At 44.3% G+C, this 24,710-nt stretch overlaps 1 protein-coding gene across 7 annotated transcripts in view; it reads right to left on the bottom strand.

The window, feature by feature from the left end:
• Window positions 1-24,710, bottom strand: part of LOC146391788 (protein NLRC3-like) — a 453,804-nt gene that overhangs the window by 390,537 nt on the left and 38,557 nt on the right. For 6 of the 7 annotated variants that reach the window (XM_084915590.1, XM_084915663.1, XM_084915627.1 and 3 more), the window contains 2 exons: window positions 22,649-22,822; window positions 3,856-3,902 (listed from right to left, as the gene is read on the bottom strand). In XM_084915590.1, the coding sequence (XP_084771716.1) occupies window positions 3,856-3,902; window positions 22,649-22,822 (221 nt within the window). The remainder of the gene's footprint in view (window positions 1-3,855; window positions 3,903-22,648; window positions 22,823-24,710) is intronic. The other variant, XM_084915584.1, reaches the window with a different exon arrangement.

Below are 24,710 nucleotides of genomic sequence, written 5' to 3'. Positions count from 1 at the left end.
AAGGTGTGCAATACTCAGAGACATGGCCAAGGTAAGAAAGGCTGAAAGACGACCACCACTGAACAAGACACACAAGCTGAAACGTCAAGACTGGGCCAAGAAATATCTCAAGACTGGTTTTTCTAAGGTTTTATGGACTAATGAAATGAGAGTGAGTCTTGATGGGCCAGATGGATGGGCCCGTGGCTGGATTGGTAAAGGGCAGAGAGATCCAGTCCGACTCAGACGCCAGCAAGGTGGAGGTGGAGTACTGGTTTGGGCTGGTATCATCAAAGATGAGCTTGTGGGGCCTTTTCGGGTTGAGGATGGAGTCAAGCTCAACTCCCAGTCCTACTGCCAGTTTCTGGAAGACACCTTCTTCAAGCAGTGGTACAGGAAGAAGTCTGCATCCTTCAAGAAAAACATGATTTCCATGCAGGACAATGCTCCATCACACGCGTCCAAGTACTCCACAGCGTGGCTGGCAAGAAAGGGTATAAAAGAAGAAAAACTAATGACATGGCCTCCTTGTTCACCTGATCTGAACCCCATTGAGAACCTGTGGTCCATCATCAAATGTGAGATTTACAAGGAGGGAAAACAGTACACCTCTCTGAACAGTGTCTGGGAGGCTGTGGTTGCTGCTGCACGCAATGTTGATGGTGAACAGATCAAAACACTGACAGAATCCATGGATGGCAGGCTTTTGAGTGTCCTTGCAAAGAAAGGTGGCTATATTGGTCGCTGATTTGTTTTTGTTTTGTTTTTGAATGTCAGAAATGTATATTTGTGAATGTGGAGATGTTATATTGGTTTCACTGGTAAAAATAAATAATTGAAATGGGTATATATTTGTTTTTTGTTAAGTTGCCTAATAATTATGCACAGTAATAGTCACCTGCACACACAGATATCCCCCTAAAATAGCTAAAACTAAAAACAAACTAAAAACTACTTCCAAAAACATTCAGCTTTGATATTAATGAGTTTTTTGGGTTCATTGAGAACATGGTTGTTGTTCAATAATAAAATTATTCCTCAAAAATACAACTTGCCTAATAATTCTGCACTCCCTGTAGATACAGGCTGACGTCTGCTAAATGGGTCAAACTGGGCAGAAAGTATACAAACACATAACATCCTTATAGAATATGATGTGACACTATAGATCAACTTACCTCAGAATATATAAAGCATATAAACAATTACAGCAATGTGATGCAACAAACACAGCAGTGCTACTAATCCAAAATACTCAAAGCTTCGTAGAACTGAAACAAACATTTATTTTTAGCTCCATTCTGCTGCTGATACATACTTTAGTTTTCTGAATATTAAACTTGTTGCTGCCTTTCATAGTGTGTAACTTGAAGGCCCTGAGTACTTTCTCCCACACTGAAAACACTGGGATGATAAAAATATTTGAACATTACCCAATAAGACTGATTCAGGACAGACAATTAGTTATTTTAAACTTTTCTAGCAGTCCTTCACAAACAGGGAACAGTCTGTCTATTCTCTCCATCTGTCAGCTGCTGCTGGCTCTTCCTCCTCCTCTTCCTCACACACTGCTGAGTAGGGATGGGTACCGGTATTATGGCACCGGTTCTGACATAAACGGTAGTAACCAGACCGAAAAGCAGCGCACATTTTGGTGTTTTATTTCGGTGCTTTTTTTTCCTGAGATGTCATACACTTTGGATTCCAGCCAATCATTTTACCTTTGCAAGCATAGTAGGCGGGCCCAGGTACGTATGTTCTTTTAGAGCAGAGCTACAGATTAAAACCGCCCAAGGTGAAGCAGTCAAAAGTCTGGCTGTACTTCACAGCAAAAGATGCAAACTCAGCAGCCTGCAACAAGTGCTTTAAGGTGATACTGTGCAAAGGAGGTAACACCTTGAATCTGATGAAACACCTGGCGACGCATAGCGTTTTTTTAAAAAGCCGAGAAATGCACCGTATTTGATAGCTTGCTGCGAGACCTCACATCAAGCACATCTACTGCGGGTTTGGTGCCTGTTATCGGTCCCGGAGTTAGCAACATCCCCCAAAAACCCAAAGAGGAGAGTCCTGGCCCCTAGCCCTGCCAGTGTAGCAAAAATGATGATGGCAGCAGCAGCCGTTCTTCTCTGGGTCAGTAGCTTAATGTTGTTCGTGTGTAATTTACGTTGAGTAGGCTAACCATGTTATTAAATTAATGCACTTAAGGTGAACTAGCAAACACCGTCATAGTTACATGCGGCTGTCTTCTTGTTTGATGGCAGATACTCCCTTCACCCTGGCCAAAAAAGCTAAAATGGCCAAAGAAAAAGTGGAAAACAGCTAAACATGAGAGGTTTTTGGACAAAGTTGGTGTTTTTTCCCCACATTGATTAAGCACTGCTTCCAGCCAAGAGTGATACCATAAATCCCCTATAACTGCAGAAAAGGCTAACATTGTTGTCTTTTTACAAAAAAAAAGCTAAACATGAGAGGTTTTTGGACAAAGTTTGTGTTTTTTCCATTGTTTAAGCACTGCTTCCAACCAAGAGTGATACCATATATGCCCTATAGCTGCAGAAAAGGCTAACATTGTTATCTTTGTACAAAAAACAGATAAACATGAGAGGTTTTTGGACAAAGTTTGTGTTCTTCATTCTTTAAGCACCGGTTTGAGCACCGTTTAAGCACCAGCACCGTTTCAAAAGTACCGGTTTGATACTGGTATCGGATAAAACCTAAACGATACCCATCCCTACTGCTGAATTTGTCCTGGTGGATCATCAGGGGTGCAAAGCCTCACAGATGATGTGCAGCAGTGGGTCCCTCAGTCTGTCCTCACTCTGGACACTTGCAGTTGTCACACATGGAAATCAAATGTGTGATAAGCTGCAGGATTCAAACACAAGTGTAACTTATAAATACATGTTCATACTTTTATTCCACAATCAGAGAGAAAGAAACAGAGAGGGAGTGCAGGACAGACAGGTGACAGTCTCAGGTGTACACACTGCTACACAACAGCACAAGAGAAGGAGGATTTAGTGTTTGTGTTATTACGAGTGCTAAACAAGAAGAGTTCCCAGATGGTACAGTGGATACATGTGTGACTCCTGTGATTAAAGCATCTTTCTTTCAGCCTAACGAGTGAACCGTCAGCTCGTTCAAACACACGTTAAAGTCCGTTTGGCTCGACACCACCAAACAGAGGAAGCAATATAACATAGCTAACATTAACAGTGCAGTGAATCCTGCTTGTGCCGTGATATTCAGGACTGCAAACCGAGCAGCATCACTGACTTTCAGCTTGTTGTGTTTGTGGATATATGACTGACTTTAATTATCCACAAAATCATCACATTCTCTGCAAGATTGAGGTCGACTACTGAACGGTGTATATTTTAAAGTAAAGGATTTAAAACCAAGTTACTACAAGCATCACTAATGTCACATAACTTTGCCGACATGTGGCCAACAGTGATGTTTTAATGTTCTTTATTATTAAACATTCGCACATAAATAAGTGACATCATATTCAGTACTTACTTTTGACAGTTCGCTCTTCGGCCGCTCCCTTCTGCCGTCTGCCGTATTTTGCAGCAAAATTATCCACATCCACCGCCGCGCTATGAATTGTGGGATATTTGGGACCACGAAGCGTGCACTGGACCACGCTTGATATTTGGGGAAATCGACGGCGATTTGGGGTATGCGTTTGAAGTACAATTCGAATTGGGACAGCCGTCGATGCGTGGCGGTGACGTAATCGCACTCAAAATGCGTACTTCAAGCGTGCGATCTCTTAATTGGGACACAGCCACTGAGTGATGTGACAGTTTGAAGATGGTTGAATGTGTGCTGCTTTGTTTTCATGAATCACATTAAAAACACACTTACACTTCCTCAGACCTGGTCTTAACCATCGGACTCCAGCAGGCTCCAACCTGAAAGGTGGAGGGAGGTCAGACCAGCACAGTCTCTTTCAGCATGCACACATGGACATTACATGGCTCTCATACACACACTGTTACACACTGATAAAGGAACAGTCCAACACTTTCACAAATACACTTCAATCCATACGTGGATCAAACCGCTGATGATTTGGACTGATGCAGCTTTTTATACATAAGCTATCGGGTATGGCCCGGCTAGCCAGAGTCTCTCAATTAAGTATTTATGCACCACAGGGTGAGGGTGGTGGGGCAAGTGAAGTAATAAACCAAAAATCACCTCTAACTAATCAAGAAGTACAAAATAAGGAACTAAAACTATATAAACAGAAGTTGATAACAAATCACTTAAGAAACCATCTTCAAGAAATGATAAAGTTCATCAGGGCATGAATTTACGTTTAAGTAGTTTATTTATTTATTTATTTAATATGACACTTTAGGTAAGATATTGTACATGTATATGTATGAAGTATATCATAAATAGCAACGGGTTGTGAAATATGTGACCTTCATATGATTGTTGGATTTTTCTCTGTATGTATTATTGTAGGGTGTAACGTACAATATAAAGCGATGTGGCACTATATAAATAAAATTGAATTGAATTGTAGAAAAAAGGAAGGGCAGACACTACTCAAAGCCCTTTAATGTGAGCAGCAACAAGCTTGAGATCTTCTTCCAGTTTGTGTGATAGGAAATCCCATCCCTTTTGCTGTTGTCTGCTGGGGGCAGCATATATACAGGGTGGGCCATTTATATGGATACACTGTAATAACATGGGAATGGTTGGTGATATTAAAGTCCTGTTTGTGGCACATTGGTATATGTGAGGGGGCAAACTCCTCAAGATGGGTCGTGACCATGGTGGCCATTTAGAATATTTGAAATTGCTACATGATGATGTGTTTCCCTCTTTATGCACTGAAGCTGGCACGTTCCCTGAGTTTTTCCAGCAAGATGGTGCACCACCACATTATGGGTGCCAGGTCCGAGCATTCCTAGATGAACAGTTTCCTGGAAAGTGGATCGGTCGTCGTGGGCCAGTTGAATGGCCCCCAAGGTCTCCCGATCTGACCCCCTTAGACTTTTATCTTTGGGATCATCTGAAGGCAATTGTCTATGGTGTGAAGATATGAGATGTGCAGCACCTGAAACTACGGATACTGGATGCCTGTGCTGGCATTTCTCCTGCGGTGTTGCTATCAGTGTGTGAAGAGGGTTGCATTGACAATCCAACACAATGGGCAGCACATTGAACACATTTTATAAGTGGTCAGAAACTTGTAAATAACTCATGAAAGAATAAAGTTACGTTGAAACCAAGCACACTATTGTTTTTCTTGTGACATTACCAATAAGTTTGATGTGTCATATGGCCCTCTTCCTATTGAAAAAACAAAAGTTGTATCCAAGATGGCCGACTTCTAAATAGCCACCATGGTCACCACCCATCTTAAGGAGTTTGCCCCCTCACATATACTAATGTGCCACAAACAGGACTTTAATATCACCAACCATTCCCATGTTATTACGGTGTATCCATATAAATGGCCCACCCTGTACATACATAGAGCATATACATAGCATCCAGAGATGACAGCAGGATCAAGATCAGGGCCCTCCTCCTGTAAAAAGTGATTATTGGTGGATAAAAGGTATGATAAAAGATGATTAAAAGGTAATTGATCAACAAATTGATGTAGTCTGCCTTACAGAAATCTGGTTGCAGCAGGATGATTATGTTAGTTGAAATAAATCTACACTACCGAGTCATTCCAACTATGAGAAACTATGAGAAACCTCGAGCAGGCCAAGAGGGCGGTGTGGCAGCAATTTTCCACACCAACCTATCAATCAACCAAAGACCCAGACAGACTTTCAATTCATTTGAAACCCTGATTCTTAGCCTTGTCCAACCTAGCTGTAAAACTCAAAAACCAGCCTTATTCATTATCATCTATCGTCCACCTGGACCTTACAGAGTTTCTGTCTGATTTCTCAGACTTTTTATCTGATTTAGTGCTCATCTGAGATAAATTAATTATTGTGGGTGATGTTGGTGCTTCAAATGACATCCTCAACACAGCAGTTAATCTGTTAATAGACTTAATTGGCTTCTCTTAAAATGTAAAAGAAGCCACCCCCCACTTTAATCACAATAGTAGATGAGGGGTGGGCAAACTTTTGGCTCAAGGGCCACACTGAAGCTTAAAATTTACAAAACGGACCAGGCCAGCACCAGATGCATACATATCAAACAAAAACATTAATACTGACATTCACTTTTAGTGGTAACAGTGTTGTTGATCACCCTTTTTTGTCAGTGCGTCGAAATCTGTTGTTAGATTTGTTGTGGCAATTCTCAGAACAGATCTGAGGTGTTCATCACTCAAATGGGATCTGTGGGATGCTTTGTTGTTGCTCATCATGCTGAAAGTCTGTTCACATACATACGTAGAGCCAAACACTACCAGCATCCTCTGTGACATCTTCTGGATCTTTGGAAATTTGGCTGTGTTTAATGATGCATAAAACTCATCCAGTTTAAGAGAGGTGAACTTCTTTAAGACAGTGTCACATTGCAGATCAATCAGTTCCAACTGCAACTCCTGTGGCGCTGTTTCAGAGTCTTGTGTGAAGGGACATGACACCAGCTGAAGTGAATTCAATTTTCCCCAAATCAGAGAACTGACGGCAGAATTCCGCATGGAGGTCATCCAGTGATTTCCTGTATTTTTTCACATGTTGAGGGGCCTCTTTCAGCATAGCCAGTGTGGGGAAATGAGCGAATGACTTATGTGACATTTGTTTTGAGAATAAAACCAGCTTGATTTTAAGAGCGTTGACGTTAGTGTACATTTCATGCACAAACAGGTTTTTGCCTTGCAGCTTCACATTCAGCTAATTCATGTGTGCCAGTATGTCCACAGCAACAGCTAAATCACAAAGTCAATCTGTGTCACTCAGCTCAGGAAAATCACCATCTTTCTCAAGTAGTTCCAAAAATGAGACAATCTCCTTTCTGTGCTCCCACACTCGTTGACATGATTTCCCCAAACCTAACCAGCAGATATTGGAGTGGTAAAGCAAGTCCTGGTGATCAGCGTCAATTTCGTCAATAAACGTAATAAACTGACGATGCTGAAGTCCCCTTGCTCTCATACAGTTAATGCATTTTACAACAGGCTTCACTACGTGATCAAGGTGCAATACAGATTTCTTTTGAGCAACCCGAGTTTTTTTCCAGTCAGATTTGGCGGCTATCCATCTGTGGTGAGTTTGGCGAGTGTACTCCAAGGTAGCTTGTGCCTCTTGATGGCCTCCGACATGCTGTGATACAAGTCCTCTCCCCATGTTTTCCCCTTTAGGCATTCCATGGCCAAAAACTCCTCCATTATCTCAAAATTGTCATTATTCCCTCTGAAAAAATTTAAAAGCTGAGCGGTGTCCTTTATGTCATTACTTTCATCCAATGCCAAGGAATATAATGTAAATGACTCCACATTTGTGTTTAGCATGCTAGTTAAGTCTCCGTCGATTAGCTCAACATGGCAAGTCACTGTCCTGCAAGAAGGCGAACACACCTGCAAGCCATTCTGCTGCTTGAGCTGGGAGCGGGGGCGGCGACGGAGGAGCCACGTGAGGAGATAGAGGTCCCTGTGCCAGGGGAGCCTGCTTGATTGGAGCTGGCGTGCGAGTCGTGCACCAAGCTTGAGATTGGTGCGCTCGCCAGACCGGCCTCACCCCCACCAGAGACCGGTGCACGCCGGACATCTGCCCAGCCACCTGTGAGCTGGGGCTCACGACTGTGCCGGCCACGGCAAATCTACCTGTCACGTGGCCGACCTCCGGAAGAGCTTCACCGGTGCCGCTTAATTCGCAGGGAGCCACCTGAACTCACATCTCCCCGTCGCTTGACCAGGGCCTCTCCCGCTCGCAGTGGTAGAGTAGGCTCGGCCAGATGGCTCCCGGCCTCAGCCGGGCGATGGGGGTATGTGGGCGTGGAAGCTGCAGCTCTGTGTGTCTGAATGAAGAGATGCTAAAAAGCATGAATGTGTCATCAGGTCTGCCATGGTCATTACTTAATTAGAGTAACTTCACACTGCATGCCCTGCCCCGACTTCATGGCTTGAGACATGGATGAGAGACACCAATCTTCGGCGGGCTGGAATAAAAAGCCCAACGAGCCGGAGGTGGCCTGCAGGCTCTTGATCTTGTTTTAACATATGTCATAGAAACTGAACATTTATCAATCAATCAATCAATCCAAGCTTTATTCGCCACATGCAGGTTGCCCTGCAGTGAAATGGGACCCCCCCCCCCCGACCTTACACACACAACACAGACATGGGGATACAAGTCGGAGATCAGTAGCGTTACAGAAAGAAAACACTGAAATGTACATTACAATGGGAAAGTACAAGAGGAAAAAAAGAGACCTCTGCTCATGCTGTGCTCCCATGGTAGGACAGCATGGGAACAGGAAACAAAAAAACTCCTCTGCACAAAAAGCACATAAATGTCCACAACACAACATTATGAAGGACATAACAAGCCACAGGTTGGGTGAGGGGTGAGGAGTAATCCGAAGCAAACACAGCAGCCGCCCTGCCCAGCGCTACCATTCCAGCGCGGGCTCAGACCCGCCGTGTTCCTCCGCAGGGAGCAAGCATCGAAGGCATTTGGAAAAGGAGGGGGGATGAGTGTGTGCATATCAGTGTGTGTGTATGTGTGTGCGTGTCCAGAGTTCAGCTGAGACAGTGTCCTTCGCCCTGCCAGGCTAAGTAAACAGTCTTCCAGCCAACCCAGGTGGCCTTGCATGGAATGGGAAGGAACAGACTCAACACAGTCGTTATCAGGGAGTTTTTGTTCAGCTCCAGCCTTGAGCCCTCAGCTGGCGCCGAAGGGGTAGCCGCATTATGATGGTGATTTTTCTTTTACAAACAACTCATGACAATTTCAAGCTGTTTTTAACAGTCCGACACTGGTCTCTCAATCTCCCGTTGGATAGCTGCGAGTTTCTCCATGATGTTATTAAACTTCAATTCCGTGGTCTTGTCACTCTTTTGCTCACAGAGCAGATTCTGAGACCTCACGACCGCAGCCAACTGATCCGCGATGTAATCCAGCTTCCGCCCAGAGGTGTTGTTCTGAGTGGATTCTTCCCTGATCTAATCCAATATACGCTCAGAGGTGTTATTCTGAGTATTCACTGCAGCCGTAAGCGCCTCCAAGCTCTTAACCATGCTGCATTCAGTGAGCCCTTTCTGAGAAGCTGCACCTCGTCGCATCGTTTCAATCCCAGCTGGCAGCCTTGTGGGGGTTTGAACAGCCGGTTCCGCCAGGGCCAAGCCAGGGCCAAGCCAGCTCCGATCAGCAAGAACCCTGTTATCATGGTTCCGAATAGGTAGATATCTTAGCGTCCTCGATCGACAGTCCCACCAGGCACACGATCCTCCATTTCTGCCACCCGTCCATCGTGTATTGGGCAGGGAAAGTCCCTCCAGGGCACTCGGGCTCTCCCGAGCCCAGACTTCTCGTTGAGAAAAGGGTGTCAATAGCATTCAGAGACCAGTTGATCAAATCCATAATTCTCTTTTAGGTTTTTAGACACAGACTGTAAGAGAGTGTTCCAGGGAAGTGAAAAAAAAAAAGCACGAGACAAGACAAGGACATAAGAAGCTAAGCAGGGAAGATAAGGGAGAGGAGAGGAGAAAAGTGCGACCGCCTTCGCTGAGAGCCAAACGAGATGTAGAGGTGTTTCTGATCATTTCCTGATAACATTTAAATTTACAATAATTGATTACACAGCAGTGGGGAGTAGATTTCATCAAAGTAGATGTCTTTCTGAAAGTGCTGTAACTAGAATTTAATCCACCCATTGTTATCATGTTCAATGCTCTTTACCAACACAGAGCAGAGCAGCTACCTCAGCGCTACTCCAACTGAGGTCGATCATCTTGTTAATAACTTTGCCTCCTCACTAGTGGTGCAACGGATCAAAAATCTCACGGGTTCGGATCGGATCAATTTTCGGATCAGCAAAAATAGAAAAAGACAAAAATTCGACTCGCCGTTTACTTATTTAAGTATTTTTTGCCTATTAAAAAACATTCAACTGAAGACTCATTCCACGCACTTATATAAAAACAAATTAAGGTGCAATATGGACATTATGGACCATGCTGGGCATCCTCTGCATCCTCTGCACACGGCCATAAACAACCAGAGGAGTCTGTTCAGTGACAGGTTGCTTCTCCCAAAGTCAAGGACCAGCAGACTTAAAAAGTCCTTTGTCCCACACGCCATCAAACTGTTTAACTCCTCGCTGGAGGGGAGAGGGAGGAGAAACGGGAACAAGGGAGGGGGGAACAAGTAGCTGTAGTGCCTTTTCACTGTGCAATAATTTTTGTTAATATCCAATGGTGTAATAGACTCACAATACTTGAAATGTGCCATTCCCTTGTATTCTTATTCCTATTTATTCTATTTATCCCTTTTGTATTTTCTGTATTTATATATGTGCATATATGGTATATTTCTGCTCACATTCTGCACCTTCTGTCGGTGCTGTGTTACTGGAAACTGAATTTCTCGGAGGAACCCACCCGAGGGATATATAAAGTTTCATCTAATCTAATGTAATCTATAGGGCAGTGCAGGGCTTTGTATCTACCACTCCGCTGTGATATAACGAGCAGTCACGGTCACGTGGCTTTCCGTTGCCCTGGAGGTCCACCCATTTGTAGTTAGAGCAACACAAGATGCCTGGGACAGTTCAGCCATAACTTTAAACTTTTCCTACTCATACATGTTTGGAACGATCTTGTCATACTGAAGTGGACGCGCAACGAAATATCATAGCGTGGCTCAAGCACGTTCATCACAGTTTAAACCCCTAGTTTTGCACAATGCAATACGGCCTCCCGTCTGCAGCTAAACACCCCATTAGCTTTTGTAATAGCTTTAGCCCAGTAGGATTGGGCAGCAAAGGGCTGCTTAAATGCCGCAAACTCCTCTACTCTGCTACTTAGACCGCTAGCGCTGACCATAACTACCGCTTGACAGATTGACCACGCGCACCATACACATACTTTTTTTTCCTTTTCCAAATCTTCGGATCACGCGCGTACTGAACCGTGGAGTGGGATCGGTTCGGATTTCGGATCAACTGTGATCCGTTGCACCACTACTCCTCACTACGTATGACACTGGATACTTTAACTGTTGTGAAAAATAAAACCTCAAACCAGAAGTATTTGAATCCATGGTATAATTCTCAAACACGTAGACTACAGCAGATGACTCGTAAGCAGGAGAGGGAATGGCGTGTCACAAATTTAGAAGATCATCATTTAGCCTGGAGAAATAGTTTGCCGCTTTATAAGAAAGCCCTCCGTAAAGCTAGAACATCTTACTACTCATCACTGATTGAAGAGAATTAGAACAACCCTAGGTTTCTCTTCAGCACTGTAGCCAGGCTGACAAAAAGTCAGAGCACTGTTGAGCCAACCATCCTTTAACTTTAACTAGTAATGCTCTTACAAATGCTCAATCCTCTCAGTAAGAAAATCCCAAAAAACTGATTCTGTTCATCTGGATGTAGCATTTGACTTTTTCGTCACTCATCCAAGTGACTTCTTAAGTCTCAGCTGACTGCAGATTTCCACAACCTTATAAACCAGGGGTGTCAAACTCAAATGAGCCGCGGGCCACTGCTGGCACCGTCATCTCATTAGAGGACCACTTTAGTATTCAAATGGTACAAAAACCCCCTGAAACAAACAAGAAAACAACAACAATGTAGTTTTTTTTATATATATATTTCAAATATTCTATTTCATTCAATTCAATTCCATTTTATTTATATAGTGCCAAATCACAACAACAGTTGCCTCAAGGCGCCTTATATTGTAAGGTAGACCCTACAATAATACATACACTGTGTGCACAATTATTAGGCAAGTAGGTATTTTGGCCATATCATAATTTTTACGCATCTTGTCCAACTTCAAGCTGTATAAACTTGAGTGCTTATTGGGTTTTAGTATATCAGGTGATCAGTATTTGCGTAATGAGTGAGGGTGTGGCCTAAGGAGATCAACACTCTATATAAAGGTGTGCATAATTATTAGGCAGCTTCTCTCCCTCAGGCGAAATGGGCGAAAAAAGGGATTTGATGGACTCTGAAGGATGCAGCACTCTTGAAATTGCAAAGATATTGGGGTGTGACCACAGAACCATCAAATGTTTTGTTGCAAATAGTCAACAGGCTCGCAAGAAATGTATTGAGAAAAAAACAAACAAGTTAACTGCCAAAGATTTGAGAAGAATCAAACGTGAAGCTACCAGGAACCCATTATACTCCAGTGCTGCCATATTCCTGAACTGCGATGTGGTACTATAAGGTCATTAAGATAAGATGGGGCATGAATATTCAAGACCTTGTATGTGAGGAGCAGGATTTTGAATTCTGGATTTAACAGGGAGCCAATGAAGGGAAGACAATGCAGGATAAATATGCTCTCTCTTTCTAGTCCCTGTCAGTACTCTTGCTGCAGCATTTTGGATTAATTGAAGGCTTTTCGGGGAGTTTTTAGGACTTCCTGATAATAATGAATTAATGAATTACAGTAGTCCAGCCTAGAAGTAATAAATGCATGAATTAGTCTGTGTCCTTGTGAATTGTTTCTTGTTTCCTCTTTTATTGTGAAGGTCTGTGTCTCATGTGAGTGTATTCAGTTTGGCTTCCCCTGTCTCGTCTTGACAATTACTTCCAGCTGTGTTCCCCACCTGTTTGTAAACTCCCTGTGTTCTTCTGTGTGCATTTAAGTCGTGTCTACTCGTGTGGTGGTCGTTGGTCTGTCTGCATATCCACCGTGTGTTCACCCTGCTGTCCACCTTTATGTGCCTCTGCTCTCCCCCCTTCATGTTCATGTTAGGGTTTGCTGTTTTGTAGTTTAGTTTCTTCCAGTTTAGGTTACCTTTAGTTCTGTTCCGCCATTTTCACCTTGTGTTTTATTTTACAATAAACCACCTTCGCATCTCAGCAAGTGTCTGCTCTTGGGTCCTCATTTATTTTCTCCACACGGCTCACTCGTTAGCCGTGACAAAAGCAGTCCTAAATATTTGTTTAATATGTCCATTGAAGGACATATATTAGTCAAAAATCACCACAGGTTTCCTCACAGTGTTACTGGAGGCCAAATTAATGCCATCCAGATTAAGAATCTGGTTAGATACCATATTTCTAAGATTTTCAGGGCCGAGTGCAATAACCTCAGTTTTATCTGAATTAAAAGCAGAAAGTTAGCGGCCATCCAGGTCTTTATGTCTTTAAGACATTCCTGCAGTTTAACTAATTGGTGTGTATAACACACACACTGGCTTCATGGACAGATAGAGTTTGGTGTCATCTGCATAGCAGTGAAAATGTATCCTATGTCTTCTGATGATCCTGCCTAAGGGAAGGATGTGTAATGTAAACAGAACTGGTCCTAGCACTGAACCCTGTGGAACTCCATAATTAACCTCAGTGTATGAAGAAGACTCACCATTTACATATTGTATAACAAGACTGCAAACGTGAACACAATTTTTTTTTCTCACTATTAACTAAGTGAAGCCTTTCATTGAACTACCAAATAAACAAATTGTTACTCTCTTTCTGGTCAAACATGCGACAGCACTTCTGCTAAAATTTTGTTCATATTTAACAAAATAAAAATGCAGACATAAGTGTAAACATTACCCATATAGTAGACAGGTCTGGCCCAGATCCGGTGTCAAGCCGGCACTGCTGGCTGACTTCTGGCATAGTAAGTGGTTTGTCATCCAGATATGGGCCAGGCCTGGCATAGATGGCACTGTTTATGTGATAGCATGCCACATCTTTCCCAATTGTGGTTTGGTTTATGTGGCCCAGGCTCATAGAAAACAGGTGGCCCGGATCAAGCTGGCACTTCTGACTGACTGGTGTCATGGCAGGGTGTATGTCAACCAGACGTGTGCCAGGTCTGGCAATGATGGCACTAACCCATCTAAAAACGAAATTGATAAATTTCTCAACAACATAACTCTTCCAAATTTATTAAACACCCAAACAATGGCACTGGATTTGCCACTGATGCCAGGTGAACTCCAGGAAGCTCTGATAAGTATGCCCAATAATAAGGCTCCAGGTCCAGACGGTTTTCCAACAGATTTTTACAAAGAATTCTGGACGATTCTGGCACCAGTTTTTCACAGGATGTTGCAGGAAATCAAAGAAAATGGTAGACTACCACCAAATATGAACTCTGCAAATATCAGTCTCTTACAAAAACCAGGCAAAGACCCTGTATTTCCTTCAAGCTATCGTCCAATATCCCTTATTAATGTAGACCTTAAAATAATCTGCAAAGCTCTCTCAAAGAGATTAGAGAAAATAACCCCCCTTTTAATTCATCCTGACCAAACTGGTTTTATAAAAGGTAGGCACTCATCAACAAATACACGTAGATTACTTAATTTAATAGACTACTCATGCAGTAAAAACACTGAAACCATAATATTTTCTTTAGATGCAGAAAAAGCATTTGACAGAGTTAACTGGAAATTTCTATTTGCAACTTTACATAAATTTGGTTTTGGACCCTGTTTCATAAACTGGTTAAAAATATTATATAACTCCCCAACAGCTTGTGTCAGAACAAATGACCAAACATCCTCCCGCTTCTCTCTTCTGAGGGGCACCAGACAGGGATGCCCACTCTCCCCTTCACTGTTTGCAATTTTTATTGAGCCATTAGCAGCAGCAATTAGACAGGCTACAACAATTAAGGGCATAAAATGTAAGAATATAGAACATAAAATCAGCCTTTATGCAGATGATGTGTTACTTTTTCTCCAAAACTCACAAACCAATATCTCTGGGGTAATTGCATTGATAAATTCCTTCTCAAGTGTCTCAGATTATTCAATTAACTGGTCGAAATCAACAGTTCTTCCGATTAATTGCTCCTTCCATAATTCTTCTCCTTCCCCACTGCAATGTGGAAATATAAAATATTTAGGTATTAATGTCTCTCCTAAACTTTCAGAATGAACTAAATTAAACCACATCCCACTTTTAAAGACAGTAGAAGGCGACCTGGCTAGATGGAAATCTTTACCTATATCACTCATGGGAAGGGTCGCCGCTATAAAAATGATGGTCTTGCCAAAAATAAACTATTTATTTTCAATGATCCCAAATAAACCATCACAAGATTGGTTCAGATCTCTAGACTCGTATATTTCTAAATTCCTTTGGAAAGATAAACCCCCACGTATCAGCTTAAAAACAATACAAAGGACCAAGGATAAAGGAGGATTAGATCTGCCTAACTTTAATCACTATTTTTTTGCCAACAGGCTTCAGTTCATCTCTAGATGGTTTAAACACACCCTCTTAGATGAACCTTGGATAGATGTAGAACAGGCACTATGTAATAACCTAGAAATTTCAGACCTACCATTTATCAGCTCAAACATCAAACGACATGAATGCTTTAAAAGCATCAATATTAACTCTTCTCTGACAGCATGGTGGGAGTTTCTAAAAATGACAGAGTCTTCATTAATCCCATGCAAACGTACACCTATCTGGAACAATCCGGACATATTACAAAACAATAATATGATAAACTTTCCAGATTGGAGTTGCAAAGGAATTAAATACTTGGAACATATGTAAAAGTAAAGTAAAGTGTGTGTGTTGGTCCCCATAGGGAAATAGTTCCTCTGCATTTAACCCATTCACCCAGTGAAGCAGTGGGCAGCCACCAATGCAGCGCCCGGGGAGCAGTGTGTAGGGACGGTACCTTGCTCAGGGGTACCTCAGGGTAGCCGTTCAGTGGAGTCGAACCCCCGACCTTCCGATCATGGGGCCACCACTCTACCTACTAAGCTATCCCTGCCCTATGTTGGAAGGAACAGACTTTATTTCGTTTGACAGACTAGTTACACAATATTGGATCAACAAGAAACGATTTTTGGAATATCAACAAATTAAATCCATAGTAAAAAAGAAATTTAATCCCAGTGAAGCTGAATTACAAACATCACCAAGTGTGGTACAATTTTTTTAGTCTAAAACCCCCCAAATTATTGTCTAAAATATACAGAACACTTTCTAAAATAGATGAATCAATATCCCTTCCTATTGCAAAATGGGAAGCAGATTTATCAATCAACTTAGACCCAAACCTTTGGTCTCAGATATGCTTAAAAACCTTTCAATGGATCACAAATCCCAGTTTGCAATTAATACAATACAAAATATTACACAGAGTGCACTATACTGGTCATAGGATGTTCAAGATGGGCTATACGCCTTCCAACAACTGCTCACACTGCACAGCAAATACACCGGACAATTACATCCACGCTCTTTGGCTCTGTCCACCAGTTCAGAAATTTTGGCGTGAGATATGTGAAGACTTATCAAAGTGTCTGAAATGTAACATTCCAGCCTCCCCTTTAGTATGCTTGCTGGGCAACTTGGATGAGATCACTGCAGAAATAAACACAGCCCACGTTGTTTTTACGGCCCTATGCATTGCCAAGAAAATGGTCCTCATTAACTGGAAAAATAAAAATAATCTTAATTCTAACCAATATAAAAACCATCTAATAGATCACATTAGTCTTGATACAACCTCTGCCATCACATTTGATCAATCCCTTTGGGCTCCGTTGATCGGCTTCATCACCTAGTGGGGGTGGGGGGTCATGGTTTGGTCCTGCCTTCGCTATTGTGGTTGATATGGGGGTAGGGACGGCCTTAGGGCGTCTGGGGAGTCCCTAGGGACATTTCCCTAGGGGGCCTAACCTGGGGGCTGTGGCCATGACCTGGTTAGGAGCTCTGGGGGCTCTTAGATGGTGTTTTCCCTGTGGCTGCGTACAGCAGAGATGGGGGAGGGTCTGTGCTGGCGGACGTTGGTTACTGGCCTGGTAGCCTGGCTGCCCCTGGGAGGGTCCGGGACGGGCGTGGAGGCTTGGGGGTCTGGGGGTGCTCTGCCCCCCGGTCTGGGGTGCTGGCCGGGCCTTGGGGGCTTGGGTCCTGGCTGTTGTGTCGCCGGAGCAGTGGGCGGGTGGGTGCAGGGGTGCTCAGCCCCAGTGCAGAGGACCTCTGGTGCATCGGCCCAACTAGGGGGCTCTCTAACTGGTGGGGAGGTTGTTATATCTTTGCAGGTGGTCTCCTCACCACAGGAGCTCACTCTGCAGGTAGGGGGAGAGATATAGGCGAGGTGGAGAATGAACTCAACCTGGGTGTCTATTGTCTTGTGTAGTTTGGGAGATGATTGGATGATGGGGTGGGTGCAGTTTTCTCTGGGGTGGAGTCGGGTGGGCTGCCCCAGACTCTGTGGGGCTGGGCGGTGCTGCTGCTGCAGGCCCCGGTCCGGATGGGCCTGGGCCCCCTTGCCCTGGTGGGTTCCAGAGTGTGGGGGTGCCTACTGGGGTCAGCGGGGGAGCTGGCCCCAGGGAGGGGCCACTTGCCCCTCCCTTTCTTCCCTCCCCATCCTCAGCTGCCTCCCTATTCCCGCTCTACCACTCCCACCCACACACGCAGGGCTTGGGGTGCAGGTATGTCACCACGGTGCAGGGGAGGCACTCCCCCTCTGTCCCCTTCTGGCCGCCTGTGCCTCAATTTTATTCTGCAACCTAGACATCCACATCACTCACACTCTCACATAACACATACATATAGGGCCTTGGGGGTGGGCACGTTTTACAGCATCCAGAGGATGGTCGGTGTACTCCAACCCACCTCTGGCGCAGGTGCCCTACCCTCAATTTTAAATGCATTTAGACACTAAGGGTTTTCGGGAGGAGCCGTGCTGCTCTCTGAGAGGAAGCTAGTACCATGCTCTCCTGAGTTTTAAATGCACTTTAGAACAGCACACAGCAACACTACATATGAGCGGGCGTAGGGAGGTTTGAGGTCTTCACTCACCCCGGTTCTGTTAGCCGTCAGGGCTGGCGGGCTGGGAGGAGGTGCTGGCCGTCAGACTGGGGTCTGGGATGCGGGGCCTCCCTGCTACTGCAGATAAGGAGGTGGTCCGCTTGCCTCCACCCCAGAGAGAAGGGTTACATCTCCTGGGTCTAGGTGCGGCTTGCCCCTCTGGGGGCGGGGGTACCTGGACCTGGGATATAGAGTATGTTTGGGGAGTGTAACTGTCTGTGCAGTGTCTATTTGTGTCTGTCTACACGTTGGGTGAGTGCCGAGTATTTGGTTGTGCATATGGGGTGGGAATGCACGTCTGTGTCCGCATGTGCCTGTTCGTCTGTGTCTATATGTCAGGTTGGGTCTTAGACTCAACCTCTCTGGGTACATCTCAGGCCCTCCAAAGTACGGAGGCCTATCTCCCCTCACCACACTCCCTGCCGGTGGCTTATGCCCTCAGACGATGGTGTGTTGGTGGTCCTTGTCGTCTGGGGCTGGGCGCTCATGTATGTACCGGCTCACTCCTGGTGGCCGATTGGCGGGGCCGGGCGCCTGCGGCCAGGCTGGGCTCCTTCGGGGGGGTGGGATGCCCTCAGGCCTCTGGCCTCTGAGCCTGAAGCTCGGTCCTCTCTGGCACAGCTGGCTGCCGGCAGAGCCCGCGGGCACGCCACACTGCAACCCCCTCTGGCCTCTGCTCCGTAGCTGCGGGGTGACCTCTCGTTTGGGGCTCTACTCTACTCAGCTCTTCCCAGGAGGGTGGCACGGTTCCCCCCCCTTTGGTGGTCCTCCTCGGGTCCTTGTACTCTGGGGCCTCTGGATATCTGGGGCCTGGATCTCCTCCATACCTGCTTCATACCCTGGTGGACGGGGCTATGGCTCCCCACACTCCCTAGCAGATCGTTACATGGAGAAACCTTTGGAATACAAGCATGCTGATCCACACAGGTATGCACACAGGTGTACACACGGGTGTTCACAGACGCGGACTACACCTTTCTTGGCTGCTGCCTCAAAGCACATTGTGCGCTGTCTATCTTGCGTGCTGCACAATATCGTTTATTATTTAGTATCTACTGTTATCTACTGCTAGCTAGTTTATTGTGATGGTGCTGTTTTTATTATGTTGCTCTTTGTTGTTTGCTTTCTCTTCTGTTTTTTTTTCTCCATACAGGTGATCCAGGTGTTTTGTTTGTTTGTTTTTTCTTTCTTCCCCCCCTTCTCACCATCTCTTCTCCCCTTTGGCTTTCTTTCTCTCCCTCTCTTTCTTTCATTCTTTCTCCCTGTCCTATCCCCCAGTCATGTCTGTCCCGTTTGTAGCAACCGAAAATAAAATAAATTCATAATTATAATAAAGGTCAATCAAATGGACCAATATGGCAAGGCCATGATGATCCACTTGGTAAAATAAATCCACTTGGCATCTTTCTTGGCCTTAAGACAACAATTCTGATGGCTAAAGATCCAAACGGGACACAAAAAAAAAAAAAAAAAAATGATGGCACTATTTATGTTCCTCTTTTCCTATTTTAACTAGAAGACCCAAATGCTATGTTGCAATACTATACTGCTATGGTAGCCAACATTTCAAATGCAGGCTTGACAGGTTTGAGTGTACACTTTATCCAAAACCTAGTGACGGTTTACTCATGTTTACCCTGTTTACTGGGTGGCTGTAGCTCAGACGGTAGAGCAGGTCACCTATTGATTGCAAGGTTAGTGGTTCGATCCCTGGCTCCTCCAGTCTGTGTGTCAAGAGTGTGCATGTAGTTAGTAAGCACTCGGTTTAGAGAAAGTGTGTGAATGTGGCATGTTGCATGTTGAGCACTTTGAATAATCCAAGAGAGTAGAAAAGCGCTGTGTAAGAATCAGTCCATTCACTGAACAGTGTTTTGTCATGTTACTTTTGCACGATTATGTTCCGGCACATGTTGTTATTACATGGCTTGATTAAGGTACACATTAGGGCTGACATCTGGGGCCAGAGCTGAACCTGTTCTGGGCCAGCACAGGGCCAGCAGCGTGTCTGTAACCGGCCTTGTGCTGGCCCATGTGTGGGCCACCTCTGGCAAACCAGATCTGGGCCACCAAAGGGCCGTCATTCTTTGCGGTATGAGGCCCATGTATAAGCACATTGTGTGGGCCAGGTCCGGGCCGTACCAATTTTGCTATGTGGGTAGTTTTTGACTGCTCGTGAAAATTGTGTTATTTGCAAATAAACCTGTCACTGAACTAACACAGCCAATCCCTCAACATGTTTGCAGTCTCTTCTTACCTCGGCCAGGTCCGCGGCTATGAACCGTGGTAAAGAGATTTCTGGCTAATACGTCGGGTTCCGCGTCGGGCTCGTAGCTGGTAACTAGCTTTACTGTCTGGGTCAGCTTTGCTAGTGAGAGACAGAAAGAGGCGTTGAAAGGCTGCTCCAACGGAACTTATTGTTTCGGAGGAAACACGAACATAGTGTACAGTCGAGTCTTAATAGCTTACTTACAACTGGGCTCGTCAGGCACTCTTTTTGGCTGCAGTGGTTATTATTATATTTACATGCTCCCGTCTCCCGTTTCTGGTCAGTGACAACTCTTACTTTTCGACTCATCTTTTTTTTTCCCTCCCTCGCGCTCACAGACACATGACGGGTATGGCAGTCCATTCTCCCTGCAGCACAGACTACACTGCCCATGAGGTTACAGAGAACACTCTGCTTATACTGCCTTCATAAGTAGAATGGGAGGCAGAGCCTTCAGTTTTCAGGCCCCTCTTCTGTGGAACCAGCTTCCAGTTTGGATTCGGGAGACAGAAACTATCTCTACTTTTAAGATTAGGCTTAAAACTTTCCTTTTTGCTAAAGCATATAGTTAGGGCTGGACCAGGTGACCCTGAATCCTCCCTTAGTTATGCTGCAATAGACGTAGGCTGCCGGGGGATTCCCGAGATGCATTGAGTTTTTCCTTTCCAGTCACCTTTCTCACTCACTATGTATTAATAGACCTCTCTGCATTGAATCATATCTGTTATTAACCTCTGTCTCTCTTCCACAGCATGTCTTTTATCCTGTCTTCCTTCTCTCACCCCAACCGGTCGCAGCAGATGGCCGCCCCTCCCTGAGCCTGGTTCTGCCGGAGGTTTCTTCCTGTTAAAAGGGAGTTTTTCCTTCCCACTGTCGCCAAAGTGCTTGCTCATAGGGGGTCATATGATTGTTGGGTTTTTCTCTGTATCTATGAAGCGCCTTGAGGCGACTTTTGTTGTGATTTGGCGCTATATAAATAAAATTGAATTGAATTGAATTGAATTGAATATCAAATCATTTTTCTGAACAATAATTAAATAAAATATTTCTTCATGTCAGTATGCATGTAGAGGTGGCGTGGGCTGCAAGTGGACGGAGGTCCGCGAGTTTGAGACCTCTGTTATAAACAGTACCTTTGCACAATGACTGAAACCACCCCAGTGAATGAACAAATGGATGTGATGTCAGTTTCTTGATCATTATTCAATTCAATTCAATTCAATTAAACTTTATTGATCCCCGAAGGCTGACCCCGAAGGAAATTGGGTTAAGGCTGCTGACGTTTTGCCAGCGCCATCTTACCCTTCCGACCATACATACATTACACAACATCACATGGGGAAGACAGGTCAGAGAGGTATAACAATGGAAAATGCACAACATGAGGAAAGACGGGGAGAAAAATGAACTCCCCCCAGACTGAGCTCCAACAGGGAGATCAGTTTGAGAACAGAAAAAAAACACCTCATCACATAACACATGGATCATCACATCTCACAACATAGAAGACATAAGCTTCAAAGGCGTTTGGAGGGGGGGGGGGGGTAAGTGTAGGTCTGTGTCCGGGTACATGCGTATGTGTGCATGTGAGTGTGTGTGTGTCTGTTCCGTGTTCAGCCGAGAGAAAGTGTCCCTTCACCCGGTCAGGCAAAAGTCAACAATCTTCAGTCGACATGGGTGGCCTTGAATGAGGATGGAGATAGTCACAACAAACACAATCTAAGGGAGAATTTGTTATTCCCGTCAGCTTTCGCCTTGAGCATCCAGCTAGCGCCAGGGGGCCTGCATGAGATGAAGATGGTAGATGTTTTGGTTAGTGCGAACAAACTGCTTCCAATTTTACAGTAGGTCTAATGTCCATCACTGGTCACCAGGTCTCTCAATTCCCATTGTTCTTCTCCAAGATCTTGTCCATATAGCAGAGCCATGAGCTTCTCCAAGATCCTATCCATATTGCATTCACAAAAACACAGTCTGAGTACTCACAGCCCTGCCCATCGTCTATCATGTCGTCCAGCCTTGTCGGATTTTGAACAGCTGTAGCCGCTTCTTGTTCTTCGATGAGCCAGGTCCGAGCCAGCTCCAATCAGCCAGAACTCTATAATCGTGGTTTCGAATTGGTAGATGTCGTTCAATGTCTTCCATCGAGAATGTCGCAAGACACATGACGCAACCGACCATCGAGTATCCCGCAGCAAATGTCTCCGCAGGACGATCAGGCTCTCCCAAGTCCAGGTGTTTGTCAGTTTCATTAAGGCACCAGTTGATCAAATCCATAATTCTTCTTTAGGTTTTTAGAGAACAAGCCTGGGAGACTCTCTAAGGGTTTTCAAATAAGCAAGACTACACAAAAGACATGAGAAGCCAAGCAGGAAAGATAAGGGAGAGGGAGAAGGAGAAAATGCGACTGCCTCCATCAAGAGGCAAATATATGTAAAATGTTTCCATTTCTTCCTCCTCTATCAGACATTATCTCCATACCTGAGAGTGTCCAGTCTCCAATGCAAATCGTTCAGTCCTGCTGACAGCAGCTTCATTCCCGAGTCTCCTGGATGATTGTAGCTCAGGTCCAGCTCTCTCAGATGGGAGGGGTTGGAGCTCAGGGCAGAGGCCAGAGAAGTACAGCCTCTTGCTGTAATCAGACAGCCTGAGAGTCTACAGAAACAAACAACAACAACAAAAATCCAGCAGTTAACACACCACAGCCAAAAGAAGATACAGAGGAAGATCATCAAACTTCACTGAATTTAATTTCATCACATTTCATTTATGCAACACCAAATTCACAACAACTTGCTCTATATTCTAAGATGCAGACCAAGTAAGACCATACCCTATAAGAAAACCACAACGATCTGATGACCCTTTTGAGCAAGCACTTGACAGCAGTGGGAAGGGAAAAATCCCTTTTAACAGGAAGAAACCTCAAGCAGGACCAGGCTCAGGAATGGTCCGCCAACAGTTGAGGAGGAGGGGGGAGAGATGAGAGACAAAAGACAAGATGTGGAAGAAAGAGATAAATTCAGAATGGTGTATATACACTGAGAGACTGAAGGGAGACGAATGAAGAAGAAGCACTGAATGCATCATGGGAATCCCCAGCAGCCAGGGCCTATTGCAGCATAACTAAGGGAGGGTTCAGGGTCACCTGATCCACTCCTAACTATAAGATTTTTCAAAAAAGAAACTTTGAAGCCTAATCTTAAAAGTTGAGATAGATCTCCCAATACCAACTGTAAGCTGGCTCAATAGACGAGGGGCCTAAAAGTTGAAGGGGATGCCTCCAATTCAATTTTTAAATACTCTTGGAACCACTACTAAAGTAGCAGTCTGAGAGCGACATTCTCTGTTGGGTTGATATAAAATAATGAGGTCCTTAACCCTCATGTTGTGGTCATTTGATGTTAAATAATTTTGTGTTCCCTGTCAAAAATGATCATTCCATAAAGATTCATCCTGAAAACTATAATAATTGATATATTTTACGACTTCTTGTGTTAGATCTTTTAAATTACCTTAAATTCTTTTGAACAATATAGTTGTTGAAGTTCTGTTTGTTATTCACGAACTGTGTCTGATTCATCTGACTTTATACGTCTTGAATTCAAGTTCTAAAAACATCATATCACAATCTGCAATGGCAGATTACATGGTGATGTGATGACCCACATGCAGATGAATGAGGCAGAACTGAATTTTAACGACACACGAGCCTTTATCGTGGCTGGGAACCAGTGATGGGAATAACAGCGTTACAAGTAACAGCGTTACTAATGGCGCTACTTTTTTCAGTAATGAGTAATCTAACTAATTATTATTTATATCATTACAACGCCGTTACCGTTACTAAAAAGAAAATGCGGTGCGGTGCGGTCGCGTTACTATTTTTCAATAAACAGACGGTTGAAGCTGTCTTCAGCTTACCGCATCTTATGTCAATTGCACAGATGTAGTTGTCTACGTAAGTAATCTGGGCACTGCGATTTTAAGCAGCTGCGCACGCTCCCGTGGAGGGCAATCACTTTCTGGCACAACACCTGGAGCTCAAGGGGGGCAAAACAGTCGCATGAGTGCTGTTCAATTGGTGCTGCTGTTTCACTGAGGAAGAATAAAGTAGTCTTGGTGAGCCAGCTTTTAATTATGTTGATAGGCCACGTAAAACCAGAGTCATGATAAACAATATATACGCAGTGTTTTTTCCTGAATAGTGTCGTCACGTTTACTGTCTAAGGACAGCACTAGCAAACACTCTCTACTTATGACCCCCCCCCCCCCCTCCGAAACAAAAAACCCAAAACAAAAACAGCCCTTTCATGTTGGTGGAAAAATGCACCATTTTGACCAATCAAAACGATATGGCAACATGACATGTGGTTGTTTAGGAAGAGGGGGAAGTTTTAGGAGTGACGGCGAGAGAAAGAGAAAGACAGCAGAAAGAGAGAGAGAGAGCGAGTTTTGAGATGTGAGAGATTTGTGACGTTTAGCATGTTCGGAGTGTGTAGTTAATGTGTTTTCTTGTGTAGTTAGTGTGTAGTGTTGTGGA

Source organism: Perissodus microlepis, chromosome 3 (genome assembly GCF_051167445.1).
Source record: "Perissodus microlepis isolate ML-2025 ecotype Zambia chromosome 3, ASM5116744v1, whole genome shotgun sequence".
Lineage (NCBI taxonomy): Eukaryota > Metazoa > Chordata > Actinopteri > Cichliformes > Cichlidae > Perissodus > Perissodus microlepis.
Note: the sequence above shows the minus strand (reverse complement) of the source record. Positions and strands in the feature narration are given on the sequence as shown.